The sequence below is a fragment of the Cataglyphis hispanica genome, chromosome 14 (assembly GCF_021464435.1).
Source record: "Cataglyphis hispanica isolate Lineage 1 chromosome 14, ULB_Chis1_1.0, whole genome shotgun sequence".
Lineage (NCBI taxonomy): Eukaryota > Metazoa > Arthropoda > Insecta > Hymenoptera > Formicidae > Cataglyphis > Cataglyphis hispanica.
Window position 1 is genome coordinate 4,374,420 of NC_065967.1, and position 21,562 is coordinate 4,395,981.

The 21,562-nt window shown below is 33.5% G+C and overlaps 1 protein-coding gene across 2 annotated transcripts in view; it reads left to right on the forward strand.

Moving 5' to 3' along the window:
• Positions 1–21,562, forward strand: part of LOC126854687 (matrix metalloproteinase-2-like) — a 165,416-nt gene that overhangs the window by 41,619 nt on the left and 102,235 nt on the right. For both annotated transcript variants that reach the window (XM_050601653.1, XM_050601652.1), the window contains exons 3-4: positions 16,093–16,194; positions 17,633–17,799. In XM_050601653.1, coding sequence (XP_050457610.1) covers positions 16,093–16,194; positions 17,633–17,799 — 269 coding nt within the window. The remainder of the gene's footprint in view (positions 1–16,092; positions 16,195–17,632; positions 17,800–21,562) is intronic.

The window sequence follows — 21,562 nt, forward strand, 5'->3', positions numbered from 1 at the left end:
TTGATAAGTTACGTCTATTAATTAGAAAGACTAAACGGTTTTTAAGAATTATGGGAAAGATTGGTTTTAGTAAAAATCAAATATTCAAACATTCTCTTTTTCTCTCTTTTTAATTATAATTAAATATAATAGTCATGATATTTTATAATAAGACGGAAATAATTATAATCTTATATTTTATAATAGTTTTAACATTTTGTATAAAAGAACCTCTAGTGAGTATGTCCGACTTGTTAAGTTTCACCTCTTTCGCTCGTCCCCTTTGCCCACTAAGCAAGGTAAAACTGATTTTGGGATTAACCCAGATACACGCAATGTAACGAGATTCTGGCATGGATTTGCACGCACAAACGCCCACCCACGCCGTCGCTGCGATTGTTCATTCGCTGCATCTTGTGATAAGTTTGTTAAAGCATTGTCGTGAAGAATTTGCGTTAACGAACCAATTGGCAACGCCAGGTAGACAGCTTTGCTATTTAAACTCAAACGCCTTTCGCGAAAAATCGGACGAGTCACGTGGAAACGGCAATCCGAAATAAACTTTTCATTTGATGAAGTATATATAGATGGGAAAGGAAAGAAACCTAAAATTCACTTAACAGTTGAAATAATTATTACGATGATATTATCATTTATTTATCTTTATATTAATTCTATATATTTTGTATTTTAGTTTAATTAAAATATTATCGATTTAATATATTAATGCAAAGTATGGGATGTTTGATTGCACTTTTAATTTAATTTTTGCACGATGATGAATAAACGAGCGAAGAGTACAAAGATAAAGCGGCCAATTTTATTCAATCATGAATAGAACTGAATCAGCGGCGCCTATTTTTAAAGCCGCGATGTTTTGTAAGCGAGTATATCGCGTTTAATTGAAATCGCAGACAATCTCTCAGCAAAATATTCTTCTCAAATTATGGAGATTTAAAACGGACGAATAAAAACTATGATTTTAAAACGCTAGATCAATCAGATTTTATGTTAATTATCATATTAATTTTATATATTAATTTATTTTTTATATATCTATTTAAAAAGAAAAAATGACTTTGTCTCTGAATCTCAATCAATTCAACTGTCTTTCACAAGTCATTTTATGCAAACATAGTAGCAAACCAAGGACCTTTGACTATGCTTTTCACTGCTCTATAACTGTTCCTTCGTTGCATAATTATAATAAAATGTCGCGTGCCGCGGGTGAGTGCGCTTTCGTGCACCAAGATCGCGGGCAAAGCACCGTGAACGATTAATCTTCGTTCCTCGTAATTTTTGCTACGGTCGCTAAAAGCGGTCTGTAAATGAGAAAGATCTCTCGCGAAAAATCAGTTAATTCAACGGCAGATTTTCGGAATCAGAATTTAAATTTATATGATTCTCCCTTGATGCTCTCTTAAGAGCACAATCGAGCAAGTGCTCAGAATTAAAAAATATAAACGAGAATTAAAAATAACTTATTAAGATTATTTAAAGATATATAAAAGTAACGATATCATTCCGTTTAATCGGATAGCTCGATACTATTTTTTTTTTAAGAAACGCGCTTTTTTCTTAAAGTTAAAGTAATTTAAACAAATGCTTTTTTCGTTGATACGAATAAGTAACTAGGTTTATATCGATTTAAACAGGCAATAGTCCTGGATACGCGTCATCATACGCGTTTACGTTCTGAAAGAGGTTTATTGCCTCTATGAGAGACGCGCGTTATATTTCCTCTCAGCGTCGTCAGTTGGGCCGCAAAGAAAAGATTGCTGGTTTTTATGAGGTAATCGCAGAACTGTTAGCTTATTTTCCACGACATACAGCGTGCACGAAAGCGTATACATAGCATGACGATAAAGTTACGATAATAATATGACATGTTATATACCGGATCTCTGTTTCAGCAAGAAGTACACAGCGTGTATTTTAGAAAATCTCATTTTCAACATTATTTATTATTTCATCAGTATTCTAATGTATTTTATATTTATTATTATTTTCCAATATTTAACAGAGACATGAAATTATGATTAATTAATAGCAGAACTCGTTAATATAAATTTATAATTTAAAAAAAATGTCTGTATATGTATACGTATTTGTATATCTTTTATGAGCTATAATAAGGAATACTTTGTTCATCTGTCTAGCTATATTTCTACAAGATTAAAGCGTAAATTAATCAATTTCGACAGGGAATGCGCGACTGTTAGGCTGCGGCTTTAACGCTATGACGCCGTCTGAATCACGCGTGTGACACGGTTGTCAGAAACTAGCATTAAACTAATTTCACATGTACGCTGTGTGAGCACGTGTAATCGATTAAATTATCCAATCTGCAGAAAGCCGAGCTACCATTTTGCCAAAGCTTCCCACCCCGTTCTGTTTTACATACGTGTCAGAATACTAAATGTGCAACTCAAGATTTATCACTATTATTTATGCTAGAACGTGTGTAGTAAATTCCTTCCCATTTTGGGGTTTCATAAAACGTAATAAAATTTAATTTAATTAATTACATAAGCATATTATCAAATTGAGAAGTTTCTTTAAATATTTTAGGATTTTTTAGGTGTGGTAAATGCATTTATTTAGTCTGTACTTTGGAATAAATATTCTGCTCCATAAGATGCATGCTCATTTTAAGTTATCTTGTTCCGTATAAATAAAAATTGTTATTATATATATATATATATTTTTTTTTAGAAAGAATTTTTTTTAATAATTACAATTAAATTTTATCAAATTTTACAATACATTAATAATAGCATTAGATAAGTTGCGTTTTTTTTTATTTATTTTTTTTTTTAATTTAATTCGATTTTGTTCGAGTATTTACTCGAGCATCTAATTGTAAAACATTGCATTAAACTGCGTCAACGAGAGAAAGCGGAAGGAGATTTAGACTTGCCGAGGAAGAATAATTGATTATTGCGAAAAGTTTTCTTCGTTTTTTAGAATGCGATCTAAAATTAGAAGAATTTTCCCTTTCTCTGTCATTACATCTTTCTTCGTTTCTCGGCGCGCAAGGAATAGAATTTAATTTCTTCCCCGACACTGCATGAGAGAGAATGTAACTGAATTTGCCGACTCGCGCGTGTTCCGGCTGCTTGCTCGCTCGCGGTTCTTTTAGAAACATCAGACATTCTTGTACTTGATGCAAATTTATGCAGAGAGTAGAGACGTCTTTTGATCGCTTCCATTTATCCCTCTTGAATTTTTTTTTCGTCACTGGTACACATATCTCGATGTTGATTCTTATATAAATGCATGTTATTATGAATACTTTTTAAACTTTATAAAATTATTAACACAAATAAATATAAAATATGTAACATGTAATATAATAAAAAAATAATAACATTATATAATCTATTAATTAAATCAAACACTTTTTAATATTTTTTACAAAAGAATATTTCTCTTATTTTGATGGTTTACTATTTTTTTTTTTTATTTTGGATATATTTTTTTATTTTATATTATCTCGGATTTTACGCTTATGACTGTCGTTGGAAGTTACGAGACGGCATCTTCAGTTGAAAGTCACCATGAAAATTACGCTCGTTCACCGAGAGAGAAAAAGATAGAACGAGAGTATTTATGTGAGTCGGACGCGTACATAGGGTGTGGTCGAACACTCTCGCGCTCCTGAATTTTCTCCCTCCGCCCTGCCTGCCATTGCTCTTGTCCTTTTGACCTTCCCTTTTTATCCGTTGGATCTTTTATCTCCTCGTGTTCATCATCGATCTCTCCATCCGCGCCCACTAGATACACGGAGGGATTTAAAGTTGCAACCTACGCTGATATGAAGAGAATAATAAATATATAAATAATTTTAAACAGAATATATATATATATATATATATATATATATATATATATATTATAAATATTAATATGCATATATTATGTATTTTTTCAAATGACTTGTAATGTCAAGCCGTAATATAACCCGTTTAGCAAATCCGAACCTAAATGCATGATGCATAAGCGCATACGGTGCACTGCGCGCGAACTTCCTCGTCTCTGCGGTTTATCATCGACTGTTGCGGTTGCATGTGAATATTAACGGATAAATATCGACCGATAAAGGAATGAAGATTCGAATGGAGAGAGATGGAAACGCGGCTTACTTGCGCATGACTTGCGAATAAATCTCTTCGACCGTGCCATAAAAAAAATATTCTTGCTGTTCATTTAGAGAATGGAGAGGTATTTCTGAGAAAAAAAGATTATAGTCGACAGTTTTATCGCGCGTTATTTTCGAGAATAATCAAGGAGAGATTCCTTGCGTTTACTTTTCTTATTTTCTGCATATAGTCGCATCGATGTAATTTATTCCTCTCTCTCTCTCTCTTTTTGTTTTTCTCTTATCTTTCCTTTTGAATTTGCATGAAAATTTCGATCGTCGTCGAGCGCGTTCATTTATCAAGAATGAAATTTTAATCCCGCACGGCATTCCCTCCCGACGCGGCAAAATAAAAATAAAAAAGTAAAAATAAAACTTATAGTGTTCGCCGCTGTACATTCGCTAGTAATTTCTCGTTACTTCATCGTCAACGACTGCTAAACTCATTTACCCTACAATATTTTACCAGACACGAAAATACATACGTACAGAAAAAAATATACAATTAAATTATTACGAATAACAAATGTGATCAAGTAAGATGAAAGAGAATTGTTGAAAATATATAGTTTAAATGAAATTAAATAAAAATGGAATATTTTTTTCAAAATACACAACATAACACAAATTTCTAAAACTCGACGAATCCAACGAATAAATAGAGCGAGATGATAAACGAGAGAGAAATTTAAGGATCATTGCTTTCGCTCTTGGCGAAATTTACGTTTTGATCGAGAGACTTATGGCGAGATATAAAATCATGGGATGCGAGAGAATCGAGGATATATTTTATTGCGGGCGTTAGTGTCAGGCGTTTCTAGCACGGCAGCCAGAATGTTTCGCGGCTTTCGAGCGTGTTTGGCTATATTTGCTCCATAAATTAACGTCGGCCGAGATGCGCAGATATTAATCGACATTTGCCTGCGAGGAAATTTCTCATTTCGCGAATCGAATAGCTGCGCTATTGTTTTCGCGATGATGCATTCAATGGATTTCGTGCTCGAATCCGGCAGTATCTGGAATTGGCCGTCGACGGAGCAGTAGTTATCTTATATAAAGGTGCTCGATTTCACCGTCGTCGAAAATCGTCGACCGTAATTTTCGCCATTCACAGAGACCTCGATGTGTGGACGCTCTCTTGGCGTCAAGTCGCCAGTGTAATTTACTCAAATTTACCGGGAATTTATGTGGTTTGTTACGGTTACATGAAATATATAGCACAGCTTTGGAAGGAACGAGTTTTCTTCGCCGGAAGGAATTAACGGGATAACATAAATTGCAATGTTGCTGCAAATTTGAATGGAATAAATCGATTCAAGGGGTAATGTCGAATGAAACAGATAATTGTTTTTTTTTTTTTTACGGGAAACTTGATAAATAATTTTTCAGTTATTACAAAATCATAAAAAGTAGGATAAATGTGGCTTGAATTATATTATTGGTTCGACGGTATTGCTTAAAAAATATATGTAAATATTTTTGCAAAAATTTTAATAAAATCTTTATGTTTTAAGCATATATTTTTATTATTTATAGATATTATTTTAATTTAAAATAAATATTTCTAAGAGATATTTAAAAAGAAATTAAGGTCTGCAAAATTAAACTAAATTTTAGTAAACTTTTACAAAAATGAAAAAAACTAATTTTATGTTCCTAGAACGTATATGAAGTATGTATTTCCGTGGATTCTTATTTTATATTGTATTCTCGCACATCTGTTAGTCGAATTCTATCCAAGTATTGCGAGGAGGAGAGAGGAAAGAGAAAGAGAGAACTTCGATCTCTCGTGCCATTACTATATCGAATAAAGACAATGTCGTGCCTTGAATTTATTTCCACTTTCTGCAGTGATATGAAATATTTAAAAAACTTGTGACGACATGAGAAGAATTTTTCGAAATTGTTAAGAATTCGCGAATACGGATTAGTGTTTAAGGATTGAAGCGCTTCCTTGAAAACTTTCTTACTTTATGTGAGGAAAATCCGATCTATTGCATATAAAACATTGCTAATTATTTTGTTGATGCACTTAAATTATCTCGAGATATACACACATCTACAGATGAAACCGAGAATCCTCTTTAAATATTATTTATAAGATTGTAATTTTAATGTTAGAAATTATTGAATATTTTATTACTAAAGTAGGTCAGAGTCTGATAGTATAGTTTTGAATAATGAAAAAAGTAATATGTAAACATAATACAAACGATACGCAAACACAATCATAATTGTGTCCTCCCTCGTGCAACAGATCGTCGATTCGGAAGACTAGGTATTGTTACAGAAATTCTAGTTATTGTTTCGACCGATGTAGATATGTATGTGTGTGTGTGTGTGTGTCTCGATTTCTTGAATCAGCAGAGCGACAGCCGGTGGTCCGAATCAGCATCGTCGAAATGTCAACGGCTGCATCTTCGACGATGTAATTATCCGCGGGCCTCCGGCAAATTGCAAGCTCTCTCTTCCTCTGGCAGTTTAGTCGATTAATTATCGCCGTCCGCCTACAACAGTCATCTTCGCGTCAATTAACTTCCTCTCCCTCTCGCTCTTTCTCTCTATCTATCTATATACATCTATCTCTTTCTCTCCTTGGATTATATGCGCTTGCGATGCACAACGGGTGCAACGGTCTCCAGGTCAGCGTGCGTGACGAGGTGACGCAGTGATGCATTTAGCATCTTGCGTTTATTGTCTGGAACGTCGCAAGTAGTCATTTGAAAATAATATATTTTTTCTTATGAGAATGTAAAAAATATATTATTAAGTATATGTACAAATATTCATTTATATTTTGGATAAAGATATATTTTTCACGAGAATTTGTTTTATAAATAAATTTATATATAAATTAAAAAAAAAAAAAATGAATTTGCACAAGAATTTATAAAACTTAAAGGCACGCTTAAAAAATTTATAATATTTTCTCAAGAAAATGAAAGGCAATTTTTCGGAAAATGCTTGATTTTCTGAATCAAAAAATGTTTTTTTCTTTGTTATGAATTATAGAAATTGCACATACTTCAAAACAAACATTTGCAATAGTGATAATAAAAAATTAGTTTAAGAGAGAGCCGTGATTGTGGGGTGCTTTTCGACGCTGCGGAATCGTACAACCTCGAATTGCGAATGATTAACGAATAATAATGACGGATAGAGTGTATCTGGAGTACTACATTAGAGAGAATGCCTTACAGTGCATTACACTGCCTCATAATATAATGCCATTATCTTTAACAAGTCATGAACTCGGCAAACATTTTGGAAGCACTCCCGCTCGTGCGAGCATCTGTTCGACATACGGTGGCCGCATTATTACGAGAGATCCATTTTAATCTATTCCATCGAACTGATGATGCGACTGAGCGCGATCTGTTTCTTTGACTATTATTTTTCTTTTTTTTTTTTTTCCTGGGCACTTTATCCGAGTTTGTCGTGCGTACAAATCATGAAACGTTTACGTAACGTAAAACAGACCGTTGACTGATAATTCCATAATGCATATTTACGACCGCGACAGTTTGTCGCGTCGCAAAAACAATAAGCCATGGGAATCTGCCAAGTAGGAAATGTAGGAGCAACGATGACGCACGCGCCTGCGTTATTATTGATTATTGACCAAGCTCCGATAATGTAATTATCGTAATTGTCACATTACATAATTATAAAGTAAAATTATTGTTTTTATATATTCGAAAAGTAGAAAGAAATGTCTTACACATAAAAATGATAATTATAGAATTTCCGAAAACGGGAATCATATTATTTTGCACGACAATTTAACAAAACATTTTAAATGTGTATTTTTATTTCAAACAAATGATAAATATCCCTCTTCCCGCAAAGAATCACAAATGCAAATGTTTCGAAAATGACTTTGTACAATATTACGAGCGCGAACGCGGCGAAAGACGGTCTCGCGCGATTAGGTTTGTTGCTTTAGGGTCGCGCTGCTGAGGGAACAACGCCGCAGTTAGTCGGAACGTTTCAATCGCGGCAGATGTTGCAGCCTAAACAACGACGAATGTTCTTCAACCGCGCGCTGCGTCTTGTCCTGCTGTCTTTCAAACATCGCCCTAACCGTTATTCCAACACATTTTTTAACTCTAATCGCCGGATCTGTGATAACAATTGTTCGCTAACTGGATGAAGGATATATATCTGCTTTTTAACACCTCGTATGAGATTTAACATTTGTAAAGGATCTTTATGTGATTCGCGAGCTATCGCCCCGTCGAACGATAAGGAAATGCGATCGTTATACGAATTACGCGAGGTAATTATCATCAGGGAAAGAAGAAAAGGGGGAAGACGAAAGGATCGATTCGATTCGCACGAAACAGTCGGCACGATTAATGCGCTTTTTTCGGCTATTTGTTTTTTCCTCGGGCAATTATTCTACCCACGTTTTGTTTACCGTTGAGAGCATTTCGGACCACCCGAATGCTCACGTAACCGGAAACGGACCGCACTGGTTGTGCGATCGACAGCGGATGTGAAAAGAGAGAAGGAGGGAGGCCATGACCAAAATGCAAATTCTCATGCACTTGTGCGAACGATGTTAAATTGTAGCTGTCGATTTTTATCCGATGACTTCGACATCTCGCTGTAAAAATCGCCAGCTATATATATATATATATATGTATATATAAAATATACACATACAAATAATAATAATATCTTTATATGTCTATATAAAAATATATTAAAAGGATTAATATAATAAAATATGAAAAAAATAATATAATAAAATATAAAAATATCTATAAATATTTAATAACATTTTTATGAGTAAAAGCAAATTTCTATATATTATAATATTTTATATCATTTTTTTTCTTGGTCGACGAAAGAGCTTTTAGTTTAGCCGCTATAGAAACTTGTCAAATAAAATCGGAGATCCTTCTTCCGTATTTGATCTTTCGTATTTGAGCTTCCGATAAGAGTGGAACTGGCGGAGCGACGACGACGACGACGACGATGACGAGGAGAGAACATCGAGGACATTGAGAGCGAACCGGAAATCAGGTCAACGAGGTCAAGTAGCCGACCGGCTGATCGAATTGGCCTTCGTTAAAAGACTTTAATACGCGAAACTGCAGTGACACGAAGATGACGAAGGAACACGTTTGACAGACGGCACTCGTCATTGAAAGCTCTCGTCTATCTCGCATTCTCTTCTATTTATTCTCTCTTTCTCCCTGCAGTTTCCGTGCATTTCCCTCTCTCGTTCTGTGTACATAGGTGCTGTTCTGTATAGACGAGCTTTGCATTCGCTTGCTCGCGAAAGCATGAATGCGGTGCTCGTTAACTAAAAGCATCCGACCACGATGATATTGCGGCAAATCGCAACAACCTTATACCTCTTGCAATTGCAGCTTGTTACGACAACACATCGCGTTTATTCATGATATCATACTAGCTGCTAAATACATATATGTGGCAATTTGAAAAATTTTTAACGCCGGGGAGAATTTGACTCTCGGAAATTTATAAGTAAACCAATATTATATGCGTAAATTGGAACAGAAAATTTGATAAATAAATATGTACATGTATATCCGATTGTAATATGTAGCATATACTTTTCAACAAATTGAAAGAAATTAGAAATTTTAATTGTGGTATATTAAATATATAAACAGAGAAACTAATTAAATTATTAATATAAATTAATAGGCCATAAAACGCATCTGTAATAATTAATTATAACTATAAATTAACCGTGGTTGCTATAACCAATAAAACTAATATAAATTAATCGCAGAACTTTACATTTGAGAATACTTTAGCAATAATCGTATATCAACGTTCATAGTAATTTACTATCATTATTTCATTTTCCTTTTAGTTCTCTCTTTCTATTTTTCTCATCGATTCTTCGTAATTTCCCGCGAATTGGCTTATAATTAAATTTAGCGATCGTGCCTCGGAGTTCAATCGACATTAACCGAGCTTGTTATTTATGATTGAATTGACGTTTCTCTGCGGTTTTTAGACAAATTTGCGTAATAAAACGTAGAGCACTCTTCATCCAACATCTTTATTACATTCTATACCTCTTGAGTATATATATAGTAATCGTAAATATTCGCAAACGTTGTTCGTAACGCTATTACGTATCACATTTGTTTCAAATTACGTTTTAACGATACAAATGGTGTTAATATAATACAGCTTTTAGTTTTTTTGGGAGAATTACAACGTGATGCGAATATTAATTGACAATAATTCAATAAATTTAGATTAAGATTTGATAGAAATTACAGCAAATATATCGAAATGGAAAAAGAAAACATCATGCAATATTGATAATTTATGAAAGATATCAACATTCATCAAATTAATATTGAATATTAATTATTACTGTTTTTTTTTTTTTACATCTTTCACTACAGCTCTTTCACTTTAAAAAGATTACAATTTAACTTTAACTTTTCATTGTGTATAGATGCGGTGAAAAATCAATTGGTGATGTAGCGTGTAGAGCGTCTGAAGGGGGGTGGGGAGGGGGGAAGGGTTGTATTGGGGATGCAATACATCGGCACGATTAGCTCGGTGCGATCGACTTCACAGGCATTTCCGCCTCAGTAGCTTTTTACCGCCTCATTTTTCCGCCAGTGTACCATTCCGTCGTTTACGGAAACGCATGGATGTCGAAAGTCACGTCTCGCACACGGTGCGGTGAAAGGGTTAAAGAAACATCGTCGTCACGATTCAACAACGGGATGCGCAAGAACGTGCATTCTTGCGTTTTTCTTAGAAAAGGACGGAAGGCAAATCAAATGTATCAACTTCTTTATTAATTTGTGAAAACAAGGACTAAGCTCGCGTTGTGTCTTTATGCTTTTGCATTTCCATGAGAATTATTATATTTTTATTTGAAAGGATATTATTTATGAATGATAATTTTTAAACAATTAATTAATTTAATTATATTAAAACTTGACTCGTCAAATTTTAATACAAAAGTATTTAATATAACAACAAACGCGTATAATCTATTATACATATAAAAATGCGGAATTATGAAAATAAATTATTAATTATATAATATTCATTATTCTCTCAGTACAAGTATAATGTAATCATATATATATATATATATATATGTATATATATATATATAATATATTTATATAATCATATATTTATTATTAGTTATTTAAATTTAAATAAATAGCAGCCATTGTGTGCGCACGGTTTATTAAATTTCAAGATTAACAAATTTAATTAAATTTAAATTACAATATTTAATGTACACATACGATATAGTTTATTTATTACAATTAATAAAATTTATTGTATAAATTCGTGATTCGCTCTTCCATGAAATGTAATATGACGTGTTCGCTCCGTTAAATGCGGAAAGCCAAACGAAATGTGGTCGCCCGACATCAAAGGCAAAGAATGCTTTCCTGCACGTCTACACGCATGCACCCTGTCTTATACAGGGACAAAGGCGAGAGAAACTTTTCCAAGAGACGACATACCATCCGACCGCGACTCTGCATCTGGACGCGAATATTGTGTTCCACCGTCGCAACCAATGTAACTAGTACGTTCTTTATATGCTTACGAGAAAACCGAGATTTAAAAGAGAGAGGAAGAGAGAGAAAATTACGTTTTCTCGTCTGTGTCGATTATAGTCGAAATATTGATCTTATTTTCAACTTTTATTTTATTATTTTTATGGATTTTAGAAGATTTTGATAAATTGACTTTATATAAGAATTGAGCTGTTACTTTATACACGGTAAACGAAGTTTCCCACTTAGAGGTTTCAAAAAGAGGATCTTTCAACGATACTGTAGATTAAATAATTTTAAAAGAGGATTATATGATTAAAGTATCAAAGCAAATGTTAGATTGAAAATTGAGATTGAAAGTACGGAGAAAAATGTCGACTCGAGAAAAGGATCAAAGATGATCCAAACATGTCTGTTTGAGAAACGCATATCTTCCCCTTTCTCTCATCGCTCTTGGAGAGAAAAATTCTTCTCTTTTTCTTATAATGCTATCGGCCGGGGGAGGGGAGCCATGACCGAGTTTCTTAACTGTGCGAGTTTTCTTCTTGCCGTGATTCGATAAGCGCGATCGCTATGCCAGGAGCAACAAACGGTGCGACCTTGCTCTTTTGCACGGCGGCTTTAGGGTTCAGTGATATCGTTGATAACGTTCGTAATGAGACGCGTGAAGCGAGCTTTACGATGTCTTTAATTCACATCCTGACGCTTTTTCCCAGCTATTTTATTACTTGCCGCTCATGCTGCTATGATCGCATCACGACAATGATGAATCGCTATCACTGTTTTTTTTTTGTCTTTTTCTTGTACGATCATTCACGTTTAAAAAATGACAAGAGGATAAAAAGAATTTCAACATATAACTATATTTATTGCACCTTGTAAATATTTTATTTTTAATTTTTATTATTATTCATTTATATTTATATATCTTTTTCTTTCTTCATATGCTTTATATTTTTAATTGACATAATTACGCGAGAGAGAGAGAGAGAGAGAGAGAGAGAGGGGGAGAGACAGCTCTAAAAACTTGAGTTTGAAAATTACAAAAAAAAGAATGCAGGAATTTTTTCATGTCGAGAAGGCGATACATGGCATCGGCGGCGCGTTTAAGCGAGAATTAAGAGAGGGCTAAAGAGAACAAAAATATCTCTTTGTTCGAGACACACATTCCTCGATATATATATTATCCGCCTTAAATGGCGGCGCAAGCAAACAGTGACGTGGTACGCGATGCACACACAACCGGTTCTCCAAAGTAAAGGGGATCCGCGAACACAATGCGGGAGAAATCTTGCGTGCCCGATGACCAAACACGGTCTAAGTCCAACGGTCACCCTCCTCGGCGGGATCCTTGCGTGTCTCCCTTCGTGGACGACACACGTGTTCGCGCGATTACCAAGTCGCTCATATATGGCTCATACACGGCGAAACATAGTTGCCGAGAAACGTGTACATTAACGCGCCGTAAAAGATATTTTACGACCGCGGTAGTTAGGATGATCCAGTTCGAAAAATAGACGCGAAGTATTATGGAATGCGATAAGAAACACGCTTAATCATTGTGCCACTAATTTTCTAGAGATTCGATAATATTGTTCATAGTCATGACTGTCTTATAACTAATCTAATCACAATTAATCTTACAGAAATACTCGTAGAAATTTTAAAAGAAATCACATTTCTCCACTTGTTCCGACAGATGCTTTTATCAAATATCTTATCAAATAAATAGCGGTAGTTTTAGCGTTAATGTTTTCTTCCGGTTACATTATTTCATCTGGCCCTTTTGGTTATCGTCAGCTCTGTAATCATCTTTCGATAACAAGATAACATATAGAAGGATCCAGAAGAAGAAGACTGCGATAAGCGGAGAAGAGAGTGGAGAGATAAAGATTCTTGCGAAATACTTTTTCAACTGACAATGAGATACATTCCTATCATAAGGTATCGACCGATAGAACAATACGATAACGAGAGTTGTTAACATCGAGAATATTACGTTGGAAAAATAACGCGTATAATGTATTAACATATAAATTAACTAATATATTTTAATTTCAGTATGTAAATTTATATATACACAAAATAATATATGCTTGCCGATGTTATATTCTATTAATTTCAATACATTATGCATAGATTTTTTATGCTTAAAAAGTTGTATTTATAAAAATAGAGTTTTTCTCTAGGGTGTTTTTTTATATGGGATTTTCAGTATCACGGATATTTTATGAGAAAATTTCACGATGCGAATTTTCTTGCATATATTTTCTTGTAATAATCTGCCTTTTACAGTCAAAGGGAATAAATATTGTCACTTATACGTATTTTGAGAAATAAAATTGAAATGATTGAAAGCGTAGTCAGATTGAATGGATAAGGAGGATCGAACTTCATTAGTCATAATGATGTCCCATGATCTGAAAGGCCTTTTTGTTGAAAACATTGCGGAGGCATATCTCGAATCACTTATAATACTAAAGGTCCTAAAGATGCGCGCGAAGAGATGAGCAATATTATTGGCGTTGTTTGTATCCGGCAATTTCTCGCATATTAAAGATGCCCCATAATTTTAATTGTGACGATTCTTTATAGCGACGAGAACGCAAAATAATTCTTGCTTATTATTATCATGTTTCATGCATCAATCGAGTGTTCGTTGCGGTGTGTTAAAAAGATAAAATTTAGATCTTATTGAATAACGCTAATTAAAAATTATTACGCTCGAGCGGTGGGTCATAAATCATTTCGCGCTTTTTTTTTTGCATTTCCGCGTTTTGCCGAACGTCCATTCGTCGGAAGGATAAGCATCCATATTTTCTCTTCCTTCTCCTTTACTTCTTCTCTTCGCCGAAAGTCGGGAACGACGCGCTTTTTTATTTCCTGGCGCGAATCGGAATTCGTTCCCGACGGCGGCGGTCGGGAACAAGACGCGTTTCCTCCGCGTCTCGAGCGACATAGTCGAGGAACCCCTAAAGATAGCGACACTTCGCCACGTGTCGACTAGCAGACAGACTTGCAACCGTTTCGTCATCTCGACCGATGCTTTCCGCGAAATACGCAGCGGTTTTAATACACCGACGATCAACAAAATTATATTTATTCTTGATTTATTCTTCATGCAAGTGAAATGTTTATTAAATCAGGAAAAGGAAATATTGACGATTAATGATTTTGTGTCTGCGAAGAATTTAATTCGATAGCGAATTTGGTTGAATGCACTGGTGCACATTAAAGACTGTCGTATACAAATTTACATTGGCATAAGTAATTAAAATAAGTTAATTGATAATATATACAATTTATTGTTGTTGTTATTTGATACGAATAACGTTAATAATTACTATAACTCGTTGTATTAATTATCTTACTTTTAATTACGTATGTTATTATAAATGTGATGACAGCCTTTAATGTGCATCAATGCATCTAATTCGATGTTGCATCCAATTCACGACTTCGTGATTTAGGGCCGAAAAATTGGCCTTATTCTCCATAAAATTTTCATTTGCAAATAAGTCAGGTATCAAAAAGATATATAAGTTGTTTAAGGATATATTTTCTTTTAATTTTTTCAGTCAATGAAATTATTATATCATTCGGATAAAATTAAAATTCTTTAATAATTTTTTATTTATGTCAAAATAAATTTTTATATCTCAGTAAGAAAAATCATGCGGAATAAAAGTGTATATATAATAGAATACAAATAAAAGATTAATGGAATACAATTAATCGGTTAAACATTTTTCTTCGTAATATCGGGCATGCTGAATTTTTTCAACTCAGCTGATTGTCACAGCCAGCGAGCTGCTTTTTATTTCGATGCGACACGCGGATAAATCAATACAATTAAGTGCACATAAATAAACGTATCTCCATGTGAACATCATGATACGTATATTCCAAGATTACATTGCGCACGCTTTATCCTCGTTACGGTAACGATCTCGTGAAATAATTTTCACTCCTAACGATTCGCTTTTCGTGTTTGTGCAGAGATCGTGAGAAAATGAAGAGAAAAAAGGATTTTGTCGCGATTTTCATCATCGCACATACATGCAATTCGATAAATCGTCATAGTTAGTAATTAATCGAGAGTTATCGTTCCGCAACGATCGGTGCCGCATGAACAATCTGATAGGACATTATGCTGAACTATTTCTTATCACGGCAGCCAATTAATGTGCATAAATTAACAGTTTGCCGTACGTTATTTACCGGCACGAGATCACAAGGACTGTAAATCTGCACGAACACACCTTACGTAGAGTAAATTATTATCTTTGCGTTAAGTATATATATATATATATATATATATATATTTCTTTGTAATAGACTTTAAATTATAAACGATATGAAAAAAATTTATATTATTAACACTATTGCATTTAATTATCGTAAGATTTAACCCATTTCCTTTTTTTTTTTGTGTTACAGCAAGATTATCTCATGAGATTCGGTTACTTACCTCAGACTGATTTCGAGACAGGAAATCTACGGACGGAGGACCAGTTAAGGGATGCTATAAAAACTTTGCAGGTAAGCGAAATTACGATATGATTGTTTTGTGCAGCAAAAAAAAACTGTTTAATAATTTAATATTTTCAGTTTTACAATTTTAAATGTAAAATATATGATAAATGTTTTTCGTTTTATATACGATAATATCATTATCATTTGCTTATCTTATGGATGTAAAAAATAGTTTTTTTTTTGTTTATTAAAAATGTTCTCATCTTAGAACTTTAATTGAAACAATTTATCAAAGCTTCGACTTAATAATTAATAATAAAAATTAATTTGCACATCAATTATCGCACAAATCGATTTAAATCAATGATTCTCGTTGTAAATTATGCAATAAATAAATTTTGAGATAACATGAAAAATGTAAAGTGAACCAAATGGAGTCGCGAATGAATTTCCTTATTCCATAAAAGTACGTATATATCTATCTCAAAAATGCGATCGATTGAATACGGATTCTCTGAAAGCATGGCAGTCGTGAGCGAATCGATGAAAATCCTATCGAAGGAAAATGGGGCAAAGTATCCTTAGGGATTCCTTCGAGTGTCGGATATGTGCCTCTTCTCCTCGATTCTCATGCAAATCTTTATTGAATAAGCTGGAGTAGCATTCCTACTATTATATTTTCCTCTCGCAAACGGTTACATTCCGCTAACCATTGTCCGAGATGGGCGGAGGGGAGGGCATAGCTTGATCGAAAACTTGATCAGACATAAATGCGAAATGGAAGGAATGCTTCGGACATGCTTCTATAATCTTGGCTCCAGAGGGAGGCCGCAAGTTTTATCCATCGACGTTTCTCGATGATTTTATCGATAATCGCGTTTGTCAGATTCCGGACGCATTTCTGGTTGAAATGCTCGAAAGCGTTTATCTCTCTTCAAAAAGATAAAAATGGATCTTTGTTGACTGAAAGAAGCGATTGTGTTTCCGGGAAAAAAAGAAACTAGTCAAACAATAAAATGGATTTCTCGAAATATCGATGATATAAAACAATAAAATATTCTAAAGATCCATCGCTTTTTACCTATATATATCTTGAAATATTGTTTTCTGTCTGTGTGTGTTTGTGTGTAAGAAAGGACGCCAATATTTTAGTATATTTTATACTAAAATATACTAAAATATTGGAGAGTTTATATAGACATAAAAAATGAATAAAATGCTCCGATGTAGAAATTTTTATATACGATAATATTATCGGTTGGTGATTTTGTGTGGATGTAAAAAATATTTAAATTTTATTAAAAAAAAAAGAATTATATATATATATATATATTGTCACATGTAAAACTTTTAGCATCTTTTTAAACATTGGCTACAATAAGAAAGGAAATACAATTTCTCTCTGTATAATTTTTGATATTTCTGTGAACGTTTTCTTTAAAACAATATTTTGTTTTCGAGAGATTATATTGCAGTAAATCATGCATATTTACATTCTTGTCAGAAATTCGGTGGTATTCCCGTAACGGGGGAGATCGACGAGGCAACGAAGGGATTAATGAAAGCTAAGAGATGCGGACTGCCGGATCAGCCGGATCCTAGATTCAGGACGAGGCATAAACGTTTCACCATCCACGGACAACAATGGCAGTACCGAAACCTCACCTGGAGGTAAGTCCACTTCAAAAATATTAGTCGAATATTCTTATAAAAATACGACGCACAATAATTCAAAAACAATGAGTGTCAAGTGTGAAACATATTCGGCTAAAGATTAAAAAACATAAGATAAATCTTGTAAAAATGTTGAAATAATATTCTTATATTGAATATTTCTGTAACGCAGTTTACTCGGCGTTTGCAGAATCATTTTATAAATTTTTTATATTGGGGGGGGGGTTAAAAGTTTCTTATTGCTCCTAAAAGCATACGAATAAATATGATTCTGCGATTGACTTGAAAAGTTCTCAAGATTCTGTTTGTTTATCGTTAAAAATTGTTATCTCATATTTTGCCGGCGAAATTGAAAACAAAGCCGCGTACGAGAAAAATATACTCTGCAATGTTGACTTATTTTTGCACGAGACGTCATGCGTCTTGGAACGTTGTTACTGACGCACTTGGTATATTTATCGTTTGTTAAATTATTCAAGAATTCGCATTATATTTCGACGACGGGGGACGCATTCGGAACGAATTCGCAAGTCACGCGCCGTCAAGATGCGGCGACGCGATGCGTTTTCCGCGAGAGTTCGCGGACGGAATTATCGCGACGCGGTGCAAGAAACGATAATAATATCCCCGTCGAAATGTTCCTCGACGCGACGATAACTCATCTCTATAAGGTACCTGTTGGTTAGAGACGGTTCAAACAGGATGTCTGGCTCCTTAATTGCGGGCTTCCTCGTGTCGGGGGGGCCTCGCCCTGCGTGAACGTATACTAACTCGGCTCGGAAATGCCATTGACATTGTTGGTCCCCGGCCAACTGACGACTCCTTGTGAATTGCAGAACGATGCAAACATCGCGCGAGCGTCTTGCCGAGAAATTAAGGAAAACTTTAGCTTGCTTTAAACGGTATTTACACGATATTTTTCTTGGCACGTGACTCTCTTTATGGAAACCCGCTCTTAACTTCAACCTCTAACAATAAGTCTCGCACTTTATAACTTTATCTCAATATATATAATATTTTCTTGTCTTTTATTTTATTTATGTAAATTTAAGAACAAATATATTCTCTTCGGAAATATCGTACGAAATATGAAATTTGATTTCGCAAACGTAAGATCCATATCGTGATATAATATTGAAAAATAATATTCTCACGAGAATGTAATTTATGCGGTATAATTTTAACTTTTTATTTAAATATATTTGGGATGGATATTGAAAAAAATATAAGGACAATACATTCTAATATTTTAATGACGCAGTTTGCGCGATGATTTATCATTCTAGTAAATACATATGTGAATTGTCTTATTGTTGACTCGAAAAATTAATTAATTTTAACGTTTGTGAATACGTATTGAAAGTTAGCGATAAAATAGGTTTCTGTGTTGATGAATCGTGCCGGTACCATAGGAAACTTCTAAAGACTGAATGTTGATACGGAGACCAGCTGCAATATCGGCTCTATTTTAGTGTATCATGTGGCACCCTCTAACAATTAATCGATAGGCGCGGTTTTATTAATTTATAATTGAATCATGTGAAATTAAAGCAATTTAAACTATGAACTAATTTGCGTTTATCTGCTTTTGTCGGGATAATTAATATTGTATTTATTGCGCTAATTTTATAATTGTAATAGCTTTATTTTATTCTTATATTATAGAGTTTGCCTTTTACGAACAAAATTATTTTATTTTTATAAATGATTTTATTTTTATGGAAATATTTTATTTTTGTTCATTGATAAACATACACATACGTATTATATACCTTTTTTAATTAACTTTAAAATATAAATAATTGTTAATGTTATTTGTTAAAATTATACATTTTAAAGAAAATATTCCGAAATAGTATACGAAATAAAAAATTTCTTTTTAATGATTCAATTTCAATTTATGACGTATTGATTATCCGAATTTCCAATATATAACTTTATTTTACTATTTTGACTGTTTTATTTTAAATTAAATTGCAAATTTGTATGTTTTAAATGAACATTTTAAACATCATTAAAATATAACTCAAAAAGAAAAAGATGACATATTTATATCAATTAATAAATATAATAAGATAAATTTTATCTTAATTTAAGAAATTGATCCGTTATTAGATTATCATTGTTAGTTATCTGTGCATTGTTCAAAGTGCATTTGAGCAGCTTTATTAAATACATCCGATGATAATATTCGGTATCTATCATCTATCATGACTGATAATATTCAGATATGCTAATTAACGCGAATTCTACTCGGAGTCCGTTATTAATTAGTCCTTTTAACGAGTCACCGAATTCTTCGGTGGAAACCAACAGAGAGGATCTCGCGGCGAAAAATGTCCGGCGTAATTTTCACTCTCCGGAAAAATCCATGGTGCGCTTTACGTCGTGCAATCGGGACAATCAGAATCAAAGTGCATTGCCTACAGATAGGGTAGGTCGAGTAATTAACTTCGTTATCCGGTTGTCGCGCTATGGCTTGTCCGCGAATTTTTGCGAATTCTGCAAAAGGACGGGTGAATATCCAGGCCTTTGTGTACGGATTTTGATAGGGCAAATTTGGCAGATTTTTATTCGCATCAACGAGAGTTTATTTGCCCTTTTAACTTGACTCTATTTGTTCTCATCGGTGCGCGTGGAGTCAAAGGAAAATGCGAAATTTTGATTGGGGAAGAAAAGCTTGCAAGTATCATCATATTTATTGAATTTGCAATTTCACGTAAACAATCTGTATCTTTATATTTTCTCATCGCAGATAGAGTTAAAGGATTGTATTTTCTCGAATTAGTTTTAATTCGACGCGATTAGTAATTTGTATATCGATTTTTGTCTCAAAACTTTAATTTTATTTTCAAAGGCATGTATATATAATATTCTTTATGCAGCAAACTTTTCTTAGAAGAATATATATTTAATTATAAGAATATATGTAAAAGAACGTATCTTCATATCTCGTTGCTTTCTAGATATATTAAAGAAATTTTAATTTTTCTTTTTTAAATTTGTAACGTTAAATGTGCGGTGCAATTTTAAATTGAAATAAAGACAAGTGCCGCGCGACTTAATGGCAATTACAAGGTGAGAATTCAACGACGATGGCACATTGCCTAATTTTCTCCACGTTGTTTGAACGAGCAATTCAGAAATTAGCGTCTCCACGTCCGAAGCTTCGTACGTCTGGATTATATCTGGAAATTTTGTATTTTCTTTTTCAATTTTATATTAAATCAAATCCAAATTCAGTGAAAGTAATTTAATTTAAATCAGGAAATTAATTTCAAACAAACTTTTATTATTTATGGGAGAGCTCTCGCGAATTTAAAATTTGCAGGATAATATTTAATCTTTTTAGGGAAACTATCAAATTTTATTGAAATATTTTTTAATTATAAATAAATAAAACACAGGAAGAAATTATGTATAATATTATGTTAATATTAAATATTAAAATTATATTTTTAAATTGCATACTGTACATACAATATTGAAAAGTTTGCAATGAAAGTAGTAATTTTCTAAAACGATTTAAAGCTTATTAGAGCGATTTATATATCCAATTCGCGATATCGATATCATTGCGACACGAAAATTTATATTTAATTCACAGGAGAAATTGCGAATCTATAGGTTTATGGGCCACATTGTTTACGAGGCATCTTGAACGTTTCTACGATCGACTGCATGATTCGCAGAGACATGGTAGGATTTGTCTTACACATCGAAGTAATCAGGCTTTGAACAGGTAAAGACGAATCCGCAA